Genomic DNA, 19,649 nt, shown 5'->3' with positions numbered 1-19,649 from the left:
CAACTCTCCCAGGCCCCTGGCTCTCCCCGCCGGCCCTCGCCGGGTCCCCCGTCTGTGTCTTTGGCCACCCTGCACCTTTCCGCTGTCTCACCAGAAAACCAGCCCCAACACGCCAGAGCCCCATCCCTCAGGTCGGCCTCCTGCCCTCCCCTCCCCTCCCGTCCCCTCCTCCCTCAGCCCCGCCCCAGCCCCTCCCGGCCCCTGGGGCCCTGGCGGCCTCCCTCCCCGCCCCTCCCCGCCCCTCTGGACTGGCTGGGCAGGGCTCCGACTACAGCACCGCCGCTCGGCAGGGGCAGAAGGGAGGGAGCGGGAGCGGGGGCCTGACCAGAGGCCCCGGACGCGGCGCAGGCGGGAGCTGGACCCAGAGGTAAAGAGGAGCGAGCAGGTCCCTGGCCCCCCTTCCCTGGGGTGGGGACTGTTGGGACGAGGGAGGCTGGGTTTCTAGAAGGTGAAAGGGCTGACCCTGTGATTCTGACTCCTGGTGAGGGAATGAAGGGGGGCTGGAATGGCCAAGTCCCCAGTCCCTGGGGTGGGGCTGCGGAATAGGTCGGTGGAATGGGCTGGGCTGGGCTGGGGTGGGCTGGGCAGGGTGTCGAAAGAATTCGAACAGGGTTCCGGGTCCAGGAATAGGGAAGAGCTGGGTCCTTGGCGGGGCGGGGGGGGGGGGGGGGGGGGGGGGGGAGGTGGGTGGATTAGGGGCTGGGGCCAAGAGAAGGGGCTACAGGGGCCGGTGGGGACCGCTGGCGCCCATCCCTGCACCCCAGAGGCCTCTGTGGCTCCTTTGCAGCTCCCGCGGCCACCCCTTCCCTGGGCTGGGTCATGCGCTGCCCCAAGTGCCTTCTCTGCCTGTCAGCGCTGCTCACGCTCCTGGGCCTCAAGGTGTACATCGAGTGGACGTCCGAGTCTTGGCTAAGCAAAGCCTACCAGGGACCCCGGGACACCCCACCAGGCCCCACACCCACCAGCCCCGAGCCCACCCTGCCAGCTAACCTCTCCACCCGTCTGGGCCACACCGGCCCGCTGCCCTCGGCTTACTGGAACCAGCAGCAGTGGCGGCTGGGGTCCCTGCCCAGTGGGGACAGCGCGGAGGCAGGGGGCTGCCGGGCTTGGGGGGCCGCTGCTGCCGCCGAAATCCCGGACTTCAAGTCCTACCCTAAGGGCCTCCGCCGCTTCCTGCTGTCGGCAGCCTGCCGGAGCTTCCCACCGTGGCGGCCCGGGAGCGGCGGTGGCCAAGTGGCCGGCTGCTCGGGCACCGACGTCCCCTACCTGCTGCTGGCCGTCAAGTCGGAACCGGGGCGCTTCGCGGAACGGCAGGCCGTGAGGGAGACGTGGGGCAGTCCGGCTCCCGGAGTCCGGCTGCTCTTCCTGCTGGGGTCGCCCGAGGGTGAGGGAGGGCCCGACCTGAGCTCCCTGGTGGCCTGGGAGAGCCGCCGCTACAGTGACCTGCTGCTCTGGGACTTCCTCGACGTCCCCTTCAATCGGACGCTCAAAGACTTGCTGCTGCTGGCCTGGCTGGGCCGCCACTGCCCAGGAGTGAGCTTCGTCCTGCAAGCTCCGGACGATGCCTTCGTGCGCACGCCTGCCCTTCTGGACCACCTGCGGGGCCTGCCCCCCAGCTGGGCCCGAGGCCTCTACCTGGGGGAGGTATTCACCCAGGCCAAACCCCTCCGGAAGCCCAGAGGACCCTTCTACGTGCCCCTGTCCTTCTTTAAAGGTCACTACCCGGCCTACGCAAGTGGGGGTGGCTATGTCATCGCCGGGCGCCTGGCCCCCTGGCTGCTGCAGGCCGCGGCCCGCGTGGCCCCCTTCCCCTTCGACGACGTCTACACGGGCCTGTGCTTCCGTGCCCTGGGCCTGGCACCCAGGGATCACAAAGGCTTCCGCACAGCCTGGCCGGCAGACCAAACGGCCGACCCCTGCGCGTTCCAGGACCTGCTGCTGGTGCGGCCCCTCAGCCCCCAGAAGAGCATTCGGCTCTGGAAGCAGCTGCAGGACCCCCAGTTCCGGTGCTGAGCCTGGGGGGAGCTGGGGAGAGGAGGGGGAGGGCGGCCCTGGCCTGCACCCAGGTGCCCGTCCCTGGCTCGGCCTCTCCTCCTGGGCCTCAGCGTGAGGGAGGAATCCTAGCATCGTGACCGCCTGAGCCCCTCTGGGGCCCTCCCAGGCGAGGGGGCTGGGCAGCAGGAGGCAACAGACTGTTTTTGTCTACTTCTTGTTTTTGAAAAATATGCCCACCCCCACTCCGAGACCTGGCGTCGTCTTTGTGCCCGTGGGGCCCCGGAGGGCTGACCCAGTGAGCACAGCTGCGCCCTGACCTTCACACTGGACGCCTTCCCCCGCCCCCCCATTACTGGGCAGGACCAGCTCTGGTGGCCTCCTGGTCACTTTGCTGAATGGCAGCATTGTCCCACCTAAGGGAGAACAGGAGACTGTCTGGGGAGGACCCCCCCCCCCCGTCTGCAGAAACGGACCCTCCAGCTTGCTAAAGTTTCCGGGGGAAGTTACATGTCTCAATGGCCCCGGCCTTCTTTATCTACAGGGGAGAACCAAGGGGTGGTCCCAAACCAGTCACGCTGGCTCTCCTCCCACCTCCCAAACGCCAGGAAACAGACCAGCGGGGGGGTACAGAGCCAAATAGAGTTTATTGGCCACCTGCTGACCACCTCTCCTCTGAGGGAGTGGCTTCCACAGGCTGACCCACCACGCCCACCCCAGAGGAGCTTCTAGTCCTGGAGGCGCCCTGACCCAGCCCCTGGGAGAAGGCACTGTAACAGGCAAGGAGGGGGCCGACTGAGGCCCCCCAGGGTAACAGCCTGGAGGAGTGGGGATGGGGGGGCTAGAGCCCTGGCCCCAGTATTCTGGAGGGAGCTGACTGGGGAAGGAGGGTGGCATCCTGCCGCTCCCTGGGCACCCCCCCCCCAGAGTGGGGCTGCCCCTCGGGGTGGTTGAGGTGGGGGTTGGGGGACGAGCAGGCCTCACTTCTCAAAGTGGTCCAGGGGGTAGTGCTCCCCGTAGGTCTGGAGGTGCCGGGCCAGGGCCTCCTGCTGCTTGCGGAGCTGGGCGGGCATCTCCTGGTACACGTCTGAGAAGAGCAGGCTGGGGCTGGGCTTTGGCTTCCGCTCCGCCTGCTCAAAGGCCTCCATCACCTGGGGGAGGTGGGACAGTAGACACGCAGCCAGCCCCTCACCCCCCACCTGTGGGACCCCGGCGGGGGGCTCCCATCTGGACAACAGGCGAGGATCGGCAGGGGTGAGAACCACCTTGTCAGCGCCCCCCCACCCAAGCCCGGCCTCTCCTCCCCCGCACTGTCCGGTCCGACGCTTAATGCAGAACCGGGCAGCACGCCCTTTAGAGGTGAGGAAACCGAGGCCCGGAGGGAGGGTGGCCCGTCCCACTGGGCGCACTGCCCGGCTCCCGGCCGAGGACAGTGGGACACTCACACTGCACACGGATTAGGTCGCCTACCCCTTGCCCACCTTCTGACGAGGACGCCGTGTCCGTCCTCAGGCAGGAGGGCGTGGAGGGCAGGCGGCGTGCCGAGGACGCAGCTAGGACCCGGCAGAGGCGCCCGCCCAGGCAGCCTGGCACCGAGGACCGCACTTAGAGACCCTGCCGGGCTGTGCCCAGGTCTCCCAGCTCCGTGCCCCCCAACCCTTCCAGGCTTCTCCACCTCCTACCGCCCCAGACCACGCCCCCCGGGGCACGATTTCCACCAGAGGGAGGCCCCCACCTTCTTGCGGGACTGCTTCCTCCAGGCCTTCTCCTGCTCGTCGTCCCACCAGCCCCGACTCTGCAGGTAGTGACGCAGCCGGGAGATGGGGTGGTCCTGCTTGTCCCAGTAATTGACCTCGTCCACCGAGCGGTAGGCTGAGCTGTCATCACTAGTGCTGTGGTGGCCGATCCTGCGGAGGGGGCCCAGGGTCAGGACGGAGCCCCCTGCAGTGGGTCAGGAGGGAGGGGGCGGACCAGGGGAGAAGGGGTGGCAATGGGATACAACCCACGAAGGGGATCCAATATGGGGGATGGGGTCCTGCTCCGGGGCCAGTGGCCTGTGCAGGGGAGATGCGGTCAAGGCCGCGGGGGAGGAGGGGAGGAAGGGGGTTGGCAGGCACCTGTAGGTCATGGCCTCGATGAGGAAGGGCTGGTTCTCCGCCACGGCGCGCCGCCGGGCCTCCTTGGTGGCGTTGTACACAGCAAACACGTCATTGCCATCCACGCGGATGGACATGATGCCGTAGCCGGGGCCTCGGGCAGCTGTGGGGACAGAGAGGCAGGGCGGCCCCGGGGCTCAGATGGGGACAATGGGGGGGCAGCAAAGCAGCGTTCCTGCGGCCTCCCTTGTTGCAGACCCGCGGCAGGGAAAGGACTGGGGAGTGGCCCGCGGGGCCCCTACCGATGCCGTCCCCGCGGTACTGCTCCGAGGTGGGCGTGGAGATGGCATAGCCGTTGTTCCGGCAGAAGAAGATGATGGGGCACTCGAGGGTGGCGGCGAAGTTGAAGCCGGCGTGTGCGTCCCCCTCGCTGGCCGCCCCCTCCCCGAAGTAGCAGATGACCACCCTGTTGGCGTTGGCCCGCTTGGCCGCGTAGGCCGCCCCCACCGCTGCAGGGGGAGAGGGGGGTGAGCAGGAGCAGAGCCGCACACTCTCCCCACCCGGCTCTGCCCTCCCGCTGCACCCCACAAACTGCCTCAGCCCCACCCCGCTGATGGCCGCTCCCCACACCTCTTCCACCTTCAAAACTCCGCTAGAACCTGACCCCGTGTCCCACCCCTTCCCGCCAGTCGGCTGGCCCAGTCACCTCCCGCCTGAGCTCCCAGCAGCCTCCTCACAGGCCCCCTGCTCCTCCCGCCCCCACCCGTTACCCTGGGACAGCCAGAGGCCAGTTAAAATGGTTAAAATGTGAACCAGGCTGACATTCCGGCCCAGCGCCTCTCCCCCCTGCTGCTCCCACTGCCCTCAGACTCCCCTGCATCTGCAGCCTTCCCGCACCTCTCTGCGCCCCCTCCTGGTCTCCCTACCCGGTTCCACACCTGCCTCGGGCCCCCCCTGCCCCCTCAAGCGGTCAAGCAGGCACTTGCCTCAAGACCCCACATGGTGCCCTCCCTGGCTCCTCCTGGTCTGTAAGAAATGTCACCTGTGATGCAACCCCCCACCTTCCTCCATCACATCTCGGCTGTGTTTCTCCCTGCAGGACTGCTCACCCCTGATCCCCTCCCTGAGCTCCTCCTGCATGCTTCCTGTCTGTCTCCTCACATGGAGGAGGGCTGAGGTGTTTGTCTCCTGCTCACTGCGCCCCGCATGGCGCCCACAGAGACTCCATACGTTCGCCCACTGAGCAGCTGAATGGTCACTCAAATGGAAGGTAAGGGCCAGGGCCCAGGCTTCTGGAAATCCTACCTCCCCGCAGGGAACACGCCACCTCCTCTCACAAAGCTGCCCTGCCCGCCTCCCATGTCAGAGGCGCAAACAGCTCCTCATTCCAGGCACTGAGCTAACATGTACGAATGGGCCTCGCAACCAGCATGCCGCTCAGCCCCACGGACACAGCAACGTGTGTACCTCGGCCGCTGTGGGGCAGAGAGAGCCGAAGCCCAGCGCGGCCCTTGACCGGACTGCAGGGTCCAGAGGGCAGGTTCCAGGGTCTCCCCGACGGGCCTGGCCCCAAGAGGGTCTGCTCTGACTGCTCGAGGGAGCGTGGGCTTCCAGAGTAAGCTTCAGGGGAGTCAGACTCCGAGGAGTGAGGCGGAGCAGGGTCGGGGGCAAGAACCCAGCTCTGCCCAGAGACCCTTGCGAGGAAGTTGGTACCCGCTCAGTCAGGCGCAGGTGCCGAGTCGGAGAGCAGACCAACGGGATGGGCAGTTTGGGAAACGAGAGCTTCCCACGCCAGCTCCAGCCTGCCAAACCACAGCCCTCCTGTGGAGACTGCCGGACGAGAGGGGTCTGTAAATGTAAAGTCTGGAGCCCGGACCAGCGCTCTGAGCCCGGCACCCACGGGGAGGCCCCCGGAAGGGCTGGGCCCGCGCAGGGGGGACGCTGGTCTGCGAGCCCCCGGCCCGGGACGAGTCCTCACCCTGCGGGATCTGCGTGGCCAACGGAGAGGAGATGGTGACAAAGTGGCGCTCCTTGCAGCCGTAGTGCACGGGCATCTGGCGGCCCTTGCCCAGGTCACTCGAATTGCTGTAGCACTGGGCCATGAACAGCTCCAGGGGGTAGTCCCGGTACATGACCACCCCGGGGGGGGGGGTGCTGCGTGAGCCTGCGGCTAGGGTGCGGGGGCAGACTGAGCCCTGGGGGTCCCGGGGCGATGCCCCTGCAGCCCAGGCTACATCTCCCTGTGGGTCCCAGATGGGAACTGGACTCAAGCAGGGGAGGCCGATTCACAGGCTCACGGGGGCCAAGAAGGGGGGACACACTAGAGAGCTTGGACCTGTCCCGAAAGGGAGGCCACCCACCCTCCCTGGTTCCAACCACCCAACTGCTGCTTGGAGACACCAGATGGCCCAGCTCTTCAAAAGAAGGCAAAACCTGGCTTGCTTTTTTTTTTTTTTTAACAAGAAACTACCTGATGTTGATGTTTCCACTCACGCAATTACTTCAAAAATCATTGTATGAACCAAATAAAACTACGGGCCGCTAGCTCACAACTTCTGAACTAGAGAGACGATATTTGAACCTGCTTGTGGCTGTAAAATCCTGTCTTCAAACAGAACCGCTCTGGTGAAGGGGGCCTTGCCTGCTGAGTCAGAGGACAGGAGGGGTTGAGGTGGTCCTGGGATGGGCACAGACCCGCTCTGGGCCGCCCCCTGAAAAGGAGGACAATCGAAACGCCCACACCTGAGGGGCCGCACTGGGGGTTCAAGGACACCCGTGGAAGCACCCAGAACCTGAGCAATGCAGAGGGGCAGCTGGCTGGTGCAGGCATTTCCAAATCTCTGCTTTACTAGAGAACTTTCTTCACGTGATGACGTAATGGGGGTCACACTGCACAGAAGACACATTTTGTGCGGGCTGTGCACACGTTCCCCAAATGACTGCAATGTGAATATAACGTTTGGTGCCAGGCGCCTTTATTCTGAGCACTTTCCAGAGATTAACTTGATTAATCCTCACAACGACCCCCCAAGGTAGGGGGGATTATTCTCCCCATTGGCAGATGAGAACACTGAGGTAGGAGAGCTCCCAGAGCCAGCTCGAGGTCACACCGTGAGGTGGCGGGCTGGGCTGTGGGGGCCACGCAAAGCTCACCCTTCACGGCTGAGGCTGCAGCAGGGCGGTGGGGCTGGGGGAGAGTGTTCCCCGGCTAACGGGGTGCCACCGCCGAGACCCCCGCACATGGTGAGCGCTGCCCGGACAGTCGGCCCTGAGCACGCACCTGAAGTGGGAGTTGGGGTGAGGGGCGCTGGGCGTGACGTCAGCCTTCGCCTTTCATAAAACTAGACGTGGGATTTCCTGTCGGGCGACACAGACTTACACACGGAGTGGCCACGCCGTACATAACACAGAGCACAGAGGAGGTGCTGCGCTCGAAGCGGGAAAGGGGGGGTTCCTCACAGTGCAGTCCGTGGTCTAGCACGTGAGAATGGCAGGCAGGGCCAGGAGTCCTGGGCCCAGGCCCCAGCTGGCTCTGACTCGCCCCAGGAAACCGCAGGCCCTGTGGGAACTACTGCTCTAGATGGAAATGTGCTGCCTCTGAGCTCCCTTTGACAAGCGCCCCTTCCTGCTGGTGCCACGGTCGGCACTCCACGGACATCCTTGGTTTATACCAAACGGCCCCATGTGGGCAGCAGCACAGAGGGCTGATGCGGGGACACCCCTGCTCCGCCCCTCAGGAGGCATGTAGCCTGGGCCCTGGCACGGAACCTTCTGGGCTGCCTGCCGCCTGGCTCAGACAGGAAACATGGCTGCTGGGAGGCTCCTTCCTCCGGTGGGGTCGCGGCAGGTGAAAGGAGATGGCGCCCCCTCTGCTTCCAGCACTCAGAACAGCACCTTGGCCTTGAAGAGCTCGGCGGAGGGCGGCTATTGTTCTGAGCGCCCCTGTTCTCCGCACAGGAGGGGCCTGAGGTGAGCGGCTGCCTCGGCAAGGCCTCGCCTGCCCCGCGGAGCGCACACCCCTCCTGTCTGCCCTGATGCGGGCTGCCTTCTGCAGGGGCCTCGGCGCAGAGGGCTCCCTCCAGCAGGGCGGCCAGGACCAGACCCCCCCCCAACACCCTCCCCACCCGGGTTGGAGAGCCCGGTGGCTGCCCATGGCTCCAAGCCCCCCTCTCATCCTGCCTGGAGTCCTCACCCGAGAGGCCCCTTCCGCGGAAACAGCAAACCTGGCTGGGGCCGGGCGCACAGCCCAGTGTCTGGGGACACCCAATACACAGGGCGTCTGTCCTCCTAGAGTGCGGGGCATGGGGAGTCGGGTGCAGTGGGCACCCGCCTGCCCGGCCAGCCTGCCCCCTGCTGAAGAGAGAGCCCCCACCGCACATCGCCTCCAACTCGGACCGCTTATCTGCTGCCGGACCCTGTGCTGCGGGCTTTGCGTCCCCTGCCCCGTGACCCCCCTCCACAGCCTTTGGCCCCGTCACTCCTGCCTGCTTCACGCCCATCTCCGACCCTCCGGTCCTGTCACTCCCTCACTCAGAAGGGGCCGCCCCGGCTGCCACTGCCAGGCCCTGTTTGCTCTGCTCCCTCAGGGGCACGGCGCCCGGAGAGGCCAGGACAGGGGTCCCCGTGCAGGGCCACGGGGGGCCAGGCCCGCCCTGACCGCATGCTGCCCCAGCACTCCCAGGGCAGGGGGCACGGCGCCATCATCAGCTCCGTGGCCGAGGCCAGAAAACTGAGGCTCACAGAAGAGAAGCACCTTGCCCCGAATGTGACAGCCGGCAGAGCACGGAGCAGCCCCGAGCACAGGCTCTGCCCTACCACCCCGCCTGCCGGGCCTCCAGACGGAGGAAGCCCGCCACCACACACCCCTGGCCCTGGCTTGGCTCTTCCTTGCTCAGAAAGCTCTTCCTGGCAGAGCACGCCGGGTAGCTAACGGGGGCCTCGCCTTCCCGCCTGGGGGGACTGGGCCTGACCTGCCCCCACGGGGACCGCAGACACAGTCCGCACCAGCAGGGCAGACATACCTGCCTCCCGGTACTGGCCGAACACCAGGTCCGTGGTGTCCAGCGCCGCTGCGCTCCCCACGTGCGTCCCCTCCTCGCCATAGTTGGTCATGTAGAAGGAGATCCGGCCCTGGGGGTGCGGGAGGGCCCGGGGGCCCGGGATCCGTTATGCTGGGCAATGACAGGGAACCATCCGGATAACTGGCCAGCTTCTGGAGACTTCATTCATCACCAGACACACGTCCTGGGCCAGGCCAGGCCGGGCTTCCCACCTCCACGGAGGAACTGCCAGGTCGGTGAGAGCCAAGCGCAGGGGCTGTGTGATGGGAGGCCGACGTGCGTGCCCGGCCCACCCGAGGGGCGGCAGGGAGAAATGCCTGGGCTGGGCACAGCTGGGGGTAGATGCAGGTTTCCAGGCAGAGGGAACAGTCAAGGCCACGAGGCCAGAATGTGGGAGGGGTGGGGACAGACAAGGCGGGAGAGGCAGGACCCAGCGAGGCAGTGAATGAACGACACACCAGGACTTTACCTTGAGAACTGCACCCATGGCTCTCCTCAGAGCAACATTTTAGAAACAGCTCTCTGGTTGTCATGTGGGAAATGGATGGTGGAGACAGGACTGGGTGCAGCCCACCAGGCAAGAGGGGGTGGTGGCCGGGCCTGGTCGTGGCAGGAGACAGGCAGAGGAGCGGAGGGGAGAGCACCAAGGGAGCGGCAGACCCTTGCTGGCGGGCCACACCGGCGCCCCGGCCGACTCCCTTCTCCTGAGCCCCCCCCCCACTTCTAGAGCCTGGAAAAGCCAAACATTCTCCCAATCTCCCTTATAGCCAGAGGTGGCCGCAGACACAGTTCTAGCCAGAGACTTAAGTAGAAGTCTGCTTTTGCTTTCCTGACAAAAGAGAGGAGTGTAGCAGGCGCCAGCCCTTCTTCTGCCTGGCACACCGCTGGGAGGCTGGACCGGTGGCAGCCATCTTGCGAAAATGAGGCAACACGTGTGGGATGAAAGCCAACTCGCCCACGATGGTGAAGCAGGAAGGTAGGAAGTCTGGGCTCCTGGCATGGTGCTGAGCAGCAGAATGGATTTCTAACTAAACCCGTAGGGACAAAGTAAATAAGATGGGAGAAAGTGATACGAGGGGGAGAACAGAAACAGGGAGGAGATGCAGGTCTCCAGCTTGGGCAGTGGGCGGACAGTGGCCTCCGCTGAGAAACGGCCTAAGGGAGGAAGACGCTGAGGTCAAGTCTGGACAGGCTGAATTTGGTGTGGGACACCCAAGGCAAGAAGCCAAGTAGATCTGGGGCTAAGAGGTGAAGTCTGGCTGGAGATTTGGGGCACCCCTGGCACAGGGCCAGAACTAAGCTCCCCAGCACCATGTGTAAAGTGAGAGAGCTCGGGTCGGTATCTGACGGACGCCCCCTGCCCAGTCCTCATGTGTTCTGCAGTCCAGGCTTTCTGTCGTGGTGGGAGAACTAGATGAATAAAGCTTTCTTCTAAGTGGGGAGCCAATTAAAAGTTAATTGACCTCCCACAGCCACGTGGGCGGATGCTGGGTGCTCAAGGCCTGGGAGGGCTGTCGAGGGTGGTGCGGGGAGGAGCCTGAGTGCCTTCCCACCCAGGAAACAGGACCTGGCAGGAGGCAGAGGTCGCTGGTTGCCTACCCTGTATCCTACCCCTCTTCCTGCTTGCTAACTGAGATCCCATTCCATAGGCAGCAACTGCCCGGATGGAAAGACCACATTTCGGCCTCCCTTGCAGCTGGGAGCGACCTATGCAATGTCAGATGCTACTGGGTGGGACTGCCTGCAAAGTTCTAGAAAGGTGGGTATGAGGAGATAGCTGGGACATGCCATGTCTGACCTGCCACCTTCCTTCCGCTTCCTGCCTGGAATGAGGTGTGATGGAGGGAGCTCCAGCAGCCATTTGGCTCATGAAGGGCCCTCAAGGCGAGAAGCCAAAGCTGGGTATCCAGTGACATTGTGGTGCCACCATACCAGCCCCAAACCCCGTTTTCAGATTTCTTTTATGCAAGATAAAAACCCTCCTAATCTGTTTAAGCTACTGCATTTGTTTCTGTTAGGATTTGGGGTGGGGGGTGCTTTGGGGGAGGTCTGTTACTTACAGCTGAACAGAAACCTAGCTAATATAAGCTGAGCTTTGACACATGAGCTGATCTTACTGAGGCCTCCTCTGTGGCAGCCAGCGGACAAGGGACTTTCTATGCTGGGCCTCAACAGAATTCCTACCCCTAACCTTGCTTTCCTCACTTTTTAGCATACTGAAGAAACTGAAGCCAAGCCAGGAAAAATCGCTGCCCAAAGTCACAGCTGTGATTGGACCCACAGCCGCTGGATTCCAAAGCCCCTATGTGCACAGCCAACCCGGGCAGGAAGGAGCCCAGGCATGTTGAGAGGGTGGGAGGGGTGGCCTGGCTGGTGGTAAGGCTGCGGAGAGCCGAGGCCACAGGGGAACAGGAGACAGAGGAAGAGGAAGGGCCTGGCCTGCCCCTGTGGGCTGCGGGAGCCAAGGAAGTTTCTGGGCAAGTTTCAGAGTGGAGGCACTACCCTAACTTGGAAAACCCACACATAGTGCCCTGTGGGTGGGAGTCTGCTCAGTACTGTCCCGTAGGCCAGGGGGCCTCATGCTTTAGTCCACAGGGGGATGGCCTGGGGGCTCGATTCTCAAGCCCATCCCTACTCCTGACCCAGCAGATGCAGTGGGCACCCAAGGGCCCACTGCCCAACATTCTTCCCCCCTTTCCCACAGGAACCCTGGGCCTTGGGAGGGACGGATTCCACAGCTCCCTTGGATCCTGGAGATGGGCACATGGTCCTTGTGGCCAGGGGCTAGCTCAAGGCGGGGCCTGTGACCAAAGCCCAGACGGCGAGCATTAGCCCCAGCCTTCTGCTGGAACGTCAGGGAGCAGACATTCTCTTTCCACTGCTAAGCAGAAAGGACAGTCGTCGTGAGGCTGGCAGGGTTACGATAAACACCAGCATCACTCTTCCTAAGGCCATGACACATGCCACCGAAGTCCTTAAGGCAACCCCACAAACGGAGTACAGACAAGAAAACGGAAGACCTGACAGATGAAGCGACTGCCCCAGGACATAGCTACAAAGTGGCAGAATGAAGACTTTGGTTGTAAAGTCCTGCTCCAGAGCCCGTACCCTGATCCTTTCTCTGCCACCTGTCCACGAGCCTAGACCTGCCAGAGACCACTGCTGTCTGGGAATGAAGGATGCTGAGACAGGAGAAAAGACATTCGGACAGAGAAACAGGTCTGATAACACTAAGCCCCTGGGATCCAGCCACGCCTGAAACTGGACCCTCCGGATGTGAAGTTATTTGAGTCCAAAAATTGCTCCTTGTGGACGCTGCTCGGACCGGGTCTCTGCCCGCTGACATGAACACGGCTGAGGCTCAAAGCCCATCTGACACAGGTGCCCCAGGAAGCCCAGAGGGGCACCCCGTTTCTCAGGACCGTGAGCTCCCAAGGGGAAGGCCTGTCAGATCTTCCTGCCCGTCCGCCCCCGGCACAGCCATGCCCCCAACCGGGAGCACGGGAGGATCTGATCCATCCTCCTGCTCTTGGGCAGCACCCTTCCCACACTCTTCCTCCATAGCACCGAGAGAACCCCAAGGACTCTGAGGACCCCGAGACAAAGGATCTCCATCCCACCCTCTCCTCCTTAGGAGTCATCTTCTGGCTCGAACACAGGCAGGGCGACCTCAGGGAACCCCCCTCCCCAGCCCGAGGCCACGCACCTGTCGCTGGGACTCATAGAGGATGCGGTCCATGGTGTTGAGCAGAGTCATGCTCTTGTAAAACTTGAGCACCTTCTCCTGGGGCAGCTGCGGACGGAGGCACAGACAGACGTGGGGCAGTTGGGACCAGAGAGGAGACGGACAAGGGGCCCGGGCGTGGGAGACACAGTGGGGGTAAGGCGGGGGCCTCTCACGTGGGGATCCTCGCTGGGGTTGATGATCTGGCCCTGGCGATCCATGACGCGGTAGACGGGGATCCCAGAGATGACATTGGGCTGGATGAATTCTAGCTTGTCTACAAACTCCGCCGAGGCCCCTGGGAACTGGGGCTTGTCATCCAGGGATGGGAAGTGCTGCTGCGCCCGTCTCTGGGGGAGCTGGGGAGAGAGCAGAGTGGGGGTGGGGGTTCTCATGTCCACAGCAGCAGAGGGTTCCCTGGCTCGACCTCACGGCGCCAGGCAGGATGGCCTGGTAGTTAAGCCCCCGGGGCCCCAGAGGGCCCTGACACACCGGTTACGGATCCCAGCTCCACCGCTTTCTTGATATGTGACCTTGGGCAAGTCACCAGACTCCTTTGTGTCTCCATTCCTCATCTGTAAAATTGGGGGGGAAGATACTATCTATCCCACCGGGCGGCTGTAAAGAGTACACAACTCAGCAGAGGGGCAGTCGGCTCAGGAACCGGTAGCTGTTCTATCAGGGCCTGGCCGCTTCACCCTGGCATTCAAGGCCTCTCCAGTCTGGCCAGACACCCCCTCTCTCCACTGGAGAGCCCACCTGCCCCCCGTGCCCTCGAGTCCGGCCGGATGGGCTCTCCAGTGGCCCCACACAACCAGGGCAGCCACCCAGAATCAAGGGAGTCTGTGAGCTCTTAGGTGTCAGCCTGCCTGGGTTCAAATCCCTTGCCAGGTGACCAGAGGAAAGTGACTTCCCCTCCGCCAGACTCTCCTTCGTCATCTGTAAAAGGGAGACCACCTCATGGAAGTGTCGTGAGGCTTAAATGGGATCCTGCACATAGAACTGGTCAGCAGAGTACTTGGAAGTCGTACAGCAAACGCTCAGGAAAGGTCAACTGTCACTTCTGCCACCACATGGCTGCGCCCATCTCTTTACTAGAATGTCTGCTCCCCCACCCCCACCCCCAGGGAAACTTCCCCGCTTCAATGGCCTCTGCGCTCCAGTCCTAACCCCCACCCCTCCAGGCCCAGACTGACTCCTTCAACAAATATTTGAGCACCTGCTTTGTTCTGAGCCCTGTGCTGGGTTCTGGGGACCTAAGAGAAACAAGACATCTGTCACTGCGGCCCAGCGGGGAAGCCGGCTGCTGAGCAAGTATGGCTGAGGCTGGGGCTGATCTGTCTTTGCCCAAGAGAAGCCTTGAGCACGGGAGAGTGGGAAGGAGCCAGGCTTCTCTGAGGAAGCATCCTGAGAGCTGAGAGCCGGAGGGCAGCCGGGGGTCAGGGAAGGAGCCCTGGAGGCTGGAGTCACAGAACACGCCAAAGGCAGAAAGCTAGGGACAGGATGTCACTCGCGGAGCCTGGAAGAAGTTGAGTGGCTGGAGAGCCCTGTGGGGGGCATGGCACCTCCTCAGCTGGCAGGGAAAGCCCGGGAAAAGACCACTGGGCAGCCTCCGGGCGCCACAGGATGCACGCGAACCCCATTTCTCAGCCTTGACCTGGTCTCAGCACTGCCCCGCTCCCCTCTACCCAGCACTTGCCGGCCACCGGCGGAGCTCCGTACCCACAGTCTCACTGGGTCCTCAGAGCGTGTCTGAGGCACAGACCACCTACTATGGCCCCTGAGGAGGGAGGAAGCGGAGATACTGGGGGGGGGGGAATCACCTGCACCACAGCTAAAAATAGGTCAGTCAGGACGGGGCTTCCAACGCAGGCCGGGCTGACATGCAGACCCCAAAGCCCTGCACCTCACCCCAACTGCCATGGCTGACCCAGCCCCCCAGCTACAGCGCCCTTCCCGTGGCTGCCAGTGATGGCGGCTTCGCTTCCAGAAGGAGCTCAAGCACAGCCGGCGGGCTCAGGTGTGCGCCCCACTCCCCCCCTGGAATTGCCCAGCAGAGCGGCCGAGGATCCGGGGGGAAAGCCGAGCACCAGGGCATTTATCTGCGCTTGTGGCTGTGAGGAAATAAAGGAAATGACACTCCCCACGGCAGGGCAGGTCCAGGCCTGACCACGGCTTCCCCTGCTTGCGAGGGAAGCCGCTAACTCCGGCCGCCCGCGCCCCCCCCCCCCCAGAAGCACCCACACCGGCCGGACCTTTCCATCCCCCCGCGCCGGAGGATCAGCGGTCTGTGTCTGCCTCCCGCACAGATCACAAGCTCGGGGAAGGCAGTGTTGGTTCACACAGCAGGCGCTCGGCAGCCCATCACTGAAGGGACGGAGGGATGGGCACTTGGGTTCACTGGCCTTGGAGGCCGATGATGTGGGTGCCAGGATCTGAGCTCCCCGCATGGCTCTTTGCAAAACGCCCTGTCCCCGTGAATTTCCTCATCTGTAGAAAGGCCGCAGAGGGCTGTTGCAGAAAGTTCCTGCCATGAGGCACACAAAGGGCTCAGCACAGGGATGGGAACACTGTTTATAAGCTCAAAACTTGGTAGAAAGGGAAACCACCCCAAAATCTCGGACGGGTAGGAAACAGGAAACAGAAAACGGCTGGCCCTTTGGAAAGAGGAGAGGGAAGAGCTGGGGAGAAGGTCTGGCAGCAGGGCACCCCGGACGGTAACAGCAAACCGTGGACAGGCCGGCTGGGGGTTTGGGGCCGGCAGGGGGAAGAGGACAAGGTCACAGGGCTGAGAACAGACTGGGCTGTCAGGACAGGACTCTGCCTGCCTCCGGACGATGGACAGCTGCCATCGGGGCACCCTGGCACACCCCACACCGGCCTCTGGCCTTGTGGGGCAGGGGGGGCTTCCTTCCTAGGCCCGTGGAGATGCCGGGGTCCGGACCCCAGAGCTACTGTGCGGACTGGGTGAGCGGCTGGGCGGAGGAAATGTCCGGGGCGGGGGGGGGGGGGGGGGGGGGGGGAGGAGGGGGGGGGGGGGGGGGGGGGCCCCCCGTTTGTTTGTGGGGGGTAGAATAGCCCAAGGAAGGATGTGACTCCACCCTCTTTTTCTTCAGAATATGGTGGGGGGTGGGGATGGGTTTGTCGTGGTGGCCGGTAACTTACAATGGCAGAGGCTATAGAGATCTACACAAAGCCTTGCTCCGACCACACAGGAAACAGAGAGGCCTGCTCTGGAGGGTCTGGTCCGCCCAGCAGGCACTGGGGTGCCTGCCCCCCTGTGGAGCCACTCCCTCTGGCCCCCAGGTTACGGTTAAGACTCCCCACAGAGTAGACTCCAGTCTCCAGGCTGTATAAGGAGAGCTCCCTGAGCCTGTTTCCTCCCCCAGAAGCAGCGGCAGGACTACCTATCTCCCGGGGCATCACAGGGACGAGTTCAGAGCGCTCAGCCCAGGGCCCGGCACACAGCGAACAATCCGCAAACACGAGCAGCTCATGTATTTGATGATCATTACTGTCCAGCAGGAAGCTACTGAATGGAGCCACGCCGGGCCCTGAAGTGCCTGGAGAGGAGAGGGAGGGCCGGGTGACGAACACCGAACACGCAGGGTACAGACTGGGGCAGGACCACCAGATGGTTACCCAGGATGAGAGACTCCGGGCTAAACGGCTCTGTCCCGGCTCTGTCCCTTTCCGGCAGCGCCACCACGTCACCCTGAACTGGCGTCCCCTTGTGGAAAGGATGAGGATTGCCACTCCACAGACCTGGGGTGAGGAGGGTACAAAGCACCTGCTATGGCTCGAGGGGGAACTTTTGCGGCCAGGGTCAGAGGGAACGCGAGGAAAAGCTCTCTGGAGAAGGGGGAGTTACGCTGAGGCCTGCTGGACCAGCAGGGGTGAGGCAGGCAGAGGCTAGGGGGAAGAAAGCGCCAGTCCCCGGGAACTACCAAGGCCAAGGCAAGAAGAGAGAGCCTGGGGCCCAGCGAGGCTGCGGCATGTTAGTAAGGAGCGCAAACTCAGTGCCACACAAAGCGCCTCCTCTCTGCCTCTGTGCTCTCTGAACCCGATGAGGCAGGCACTGCTGTCTCGCTTTGGTAAAACAGAGCTGGCCCTGAGGCTCGGGGCGGGGGCGGGAGTGACTTGTCCTGGGGCAGGGAGATCATAAGTGATGTCAGCACACGAAGCCAGGCAGCCTGACTACAGCTGCCCCAAAAAAGGTGGGGTCCGGCCGTGGACGGTTTTGGGGATGGTGCCAATGGGCTGAGTCCTCTGCATCTAAGACAGCGAGGGCCACGGAAGCCAGGGGCTCTCGCGAGCACGATGCGGCCCGGGGCTGCTAGTGGGCAGTCCCGAGGGAGGACACCCTTCCCCTGACTGCACCACATTTACTGCCCCTGGAGAAAAACTGCAACCCACACTTCTTGAGACCTTACTCAGTACTTGGGATACGTGGTAAGTGCCTCCTAAAGACCATTTCCTTCCATCTTCACGTCTCTCTGAGGGAAGTGTTACTGCTGTCCCCATTTTACAGATGGACACGGGGCGGGGGGGGGTCAGGAATGGTTGTCCGAGGAAGTGGCCTGTCACCTGACACCTAAAGGACCATATTCCTACAAAGGCCACCAGGTGGAAGGAACTCATCCAAGGGAGGGGTAAAAGGGCCCGTGGGGCTGAAGCGCAGGGAGGGAAGGGCACGGTAGGGGCTGAGGCCGGCCCCTCTACCCCAGCTTCTCACCAGCCCCGAAGGCCCCAGGCAGAAGCTGCTGATACACGCCAAGACCGGACCGAGCACGATGTTGCAAGACTTGAACCGAAGCCCTAGCGCTTCTCCTAGCAGCCTGGTACTATGGCGAGAAACTGGGCTTTAGAGTCCAGAACTCCCAAGTTCAGACCTCACCTCCCTGGGCCTCGGTTTCCCCACTCATGATAGGAGAAAACTGCCGGTACCTGTTAGTGTGGCTATATTAGACAGAATAATGGAGTGCGCTGGTAGTGTAACTCATAAGTGCTTCCTAACGTGAAAAACGAGGCCTCGTACCTTAAGACACTAGCCAAGAGGGAGATGGACCCATACGGTGAGGAGACAAGCAATGACCATCTCCATTCGTCCCTCAACACACATTGGGCACCGCCACTGGGAGACAGTGCACGGGGCGCTGGGTCCCCAACAGGCTGCCCCCGACAGCTGGGTCAGAAAAACATCACTGATGATCCACACACAGAGCTCTGTCCCAGAGGAGAGACTCCACTCACCCCACCTGCTAGGCTCAGAGAAGTGAAGTGACTTGGCTGGGGTCCCTCTTGCTTCTTGGGGTGGTGGCTGAGAAACCAGCTCAGGACTCCCTGACAATTGAGTTTCCTTTCTCCTCTTCTCCCTGAGCACTAAAACATCTGCTCTCACCTGGGCGGGGAGGGACGGAGAATCAGACAAAGGCCTCCTGAGCAACAGGGCTTTCAGTCAAGAACATGGTGAAAGGAGAGGCAAGCAGGCAGAGATGAAGTCAGGCAGCCCCAGCCTTTCCCCCAACCCCCCCTGCTCCAACAACCCATCCGTCAGCTACAACACAGCCTCTCAATCTTCCCCCAAAGCACTATCTCTAGGCTCGGCCTTGATGGGCTGAAACTGCACCATCCAATATGGCAGCCACCAGCCACTCGTGGTTATTTAAACTTACTGAAATTAAATAAAATGAAAACTTCAGTTCCTGGGCCATACTAACCACACTGAGAGCTCAGTAGCCAGGTGTAGTCAAGTGGCTACCGTACTGGGCTGCACAGATCTAGAAGACCATCATCATCACAAAATGTTCCACAGATTCTGGTCTACAATCTTCTTTGACTAGGGGCGCCTGGGTGGCTCAGTCAATCAACCGTCTGCCTTCAGCTCAGGTCATGATCCCGGGGTCCTGGGATCCAGCCCTGCGTCAGGCTCCCTGCTCAATGGGCTCAGCGGGGAATCTACTCCTCCCTCTCCCTCCCCCCACCCGCTCATGCACGAGCACGCGCTCTCAAAAAAATAAAATCTTTAAAAATATTGTTTAAAATCTTCTTTGACTAAATCCCACCACTCCTTCCCTTAACTCAAAAAAGTCTCCTTTTTAATCTTAGAAAAAACAAGTGGGAGAGGGGTGCCCCGTTGGTTCAGTTGGTGGAGCATGCGACTCTTGATTTCTGGGTTATGAGTTCGAGCTCCACACTGGGTGTATAAATTACTTCAAAAATATAAAATCTTTTAAAAAAAAATTGGAGTAATAAAAGTGGGAAGAGAAAACAAGGACTATAAAAAATATATAAACTTAGGGACGCCTGGGTGGCTCAGTTGGTTAAGCGTCTGCCTTCGGCTCAGGTCATGATCTCAGGGTCCTAGGATCGAGTCCTGCATCGGGCTCTCCGCTCAGTGGGGAGCCTGCTTCTCCCTCTGCCTGCCGCTTCCCCTGCTCGTGCTCGCGCGCACCACTCTGTCAAATATATAAATAAAATCTTAAAAAAAAAAAAAAAAAAATATATATATATATAAACTTAAAAATACAATGTAATGTATGGGGATTAACAATAAAAAATTAAAAAAAAAATACACAAAAGGGGGGCGCGTGGGTGGCTCAGTTGGTTAAGCAACTGCCTTCGGCTCAGGTCATGATCCGGGAGTCCCGGGATCGAGTCCCACATCGGGCTCTCTGCTCAGTGAGGAGCCTGCTTCTCCCTCTGCCTGCCGCTTCCCCTGCTCGTGCTCGCGCGCACCACTCTCTCTGTCAAATATAGAAATAAAATCTTAAAAAA

General features: G+C 62.0%; 2 protein-coding genes across 2 annotated transcripts in view; one reads left to right on the top strand and one right to left on the bottom strand.

The window, feature by feature from the left end:
* Window positions 1–702: 702 nt before the first annotated feature.
* On the top strand, window positions 703–2,522 carry B3GNT8 (UDP-GlcNAc:betaGal beta-1,3-N-acetylglucosaminyltransferase 8). The gene has a single exon (XM_032390585.1). The coding sequence runs from the start codon at window positions 820–822 to the stop codon at window positions 2,011–2,013; it is 1,194 nt and encodes a 397-aa protein (XP_032246476.1). The 5' UTR covers window positions 703–819; the 3' UTR covers window positions 2,014–2,522.
* Window positions 2,523–2,620: 98 nt separating this feature from the next.
* The window catches only part of BCKDHA (branched chain keto acid dehydrogenase E1 subunit alpha), a 19,248-nt gene continuing 2,219 nt past the window's right edge, over window positions 2,621–19,649 (bottom strand). Inside the window, exons 2-9 of the mRNA XM_032390584.1 lie at window positions 13,049–13,231; window positions 12,855–12,941; window positions 9,108–9,218; window positions 6,067–6,226; window positions 4,391–4,597; window positions 4,110–4,251; window positions 3,728–3,899; window positions 2,621–3,143 (exon numbers count right to left, since the gene is read on the bottom strand). Coding sequence (XP_032246475.1) covers window positions 2,973–3,143; window positions 3,728–3,899; window positions 4,110–4,251; window positions 4,391–4,597; window positions 6,067–6,226; window positions 9,108–9,218; window positions 12,855–12,941; window positions 13,049–13,231 — 1,233 coding nt within the window. The 3' untranslated portion in view covers window positions 2,621–2,972. The remainder of the gene's footprint in view (window positions 3,144–3,727; window positions 3,900–4,109; window positions 4,252–4,390; window positions 4,598–6,066; window positions 6,227–9,107; window positions 9,219–12,854; window positions 12,942–13,048; window positions 13,232–19,649) is intronic.

The sequence above is a fragment of the Phoca vitulina genome, unplaced genomic scaffold (genome assembly GCF_004348235.1).
Source record: "Phoca vitulina isolate PV1807 unplaced genomic scaffold, GSC_HSeal_1.0 scaffold58, whole genome shotgun sequence".
Classification (NCBI taxonomy): Eukaryota; Metazoa; Chordata; class Mammalia; order Carnivora; family Phocidae; genus Phoca; species Phoca vitulina.
The sequence above is the reverse complement of the archived record's forward strand: the minus strand, read 5'-3'. Positions and strand labels throughout refer to the sequence as shown.

Coding starts and splice junctions, on each gene's coding strand:
- B3GNT8 (XM_032390585.1), top strand. CDS start 820: ATGCGCTGCCCCAAGTGCCTTCTCTGCCTGTCAGCGCTGCTCACGCTC.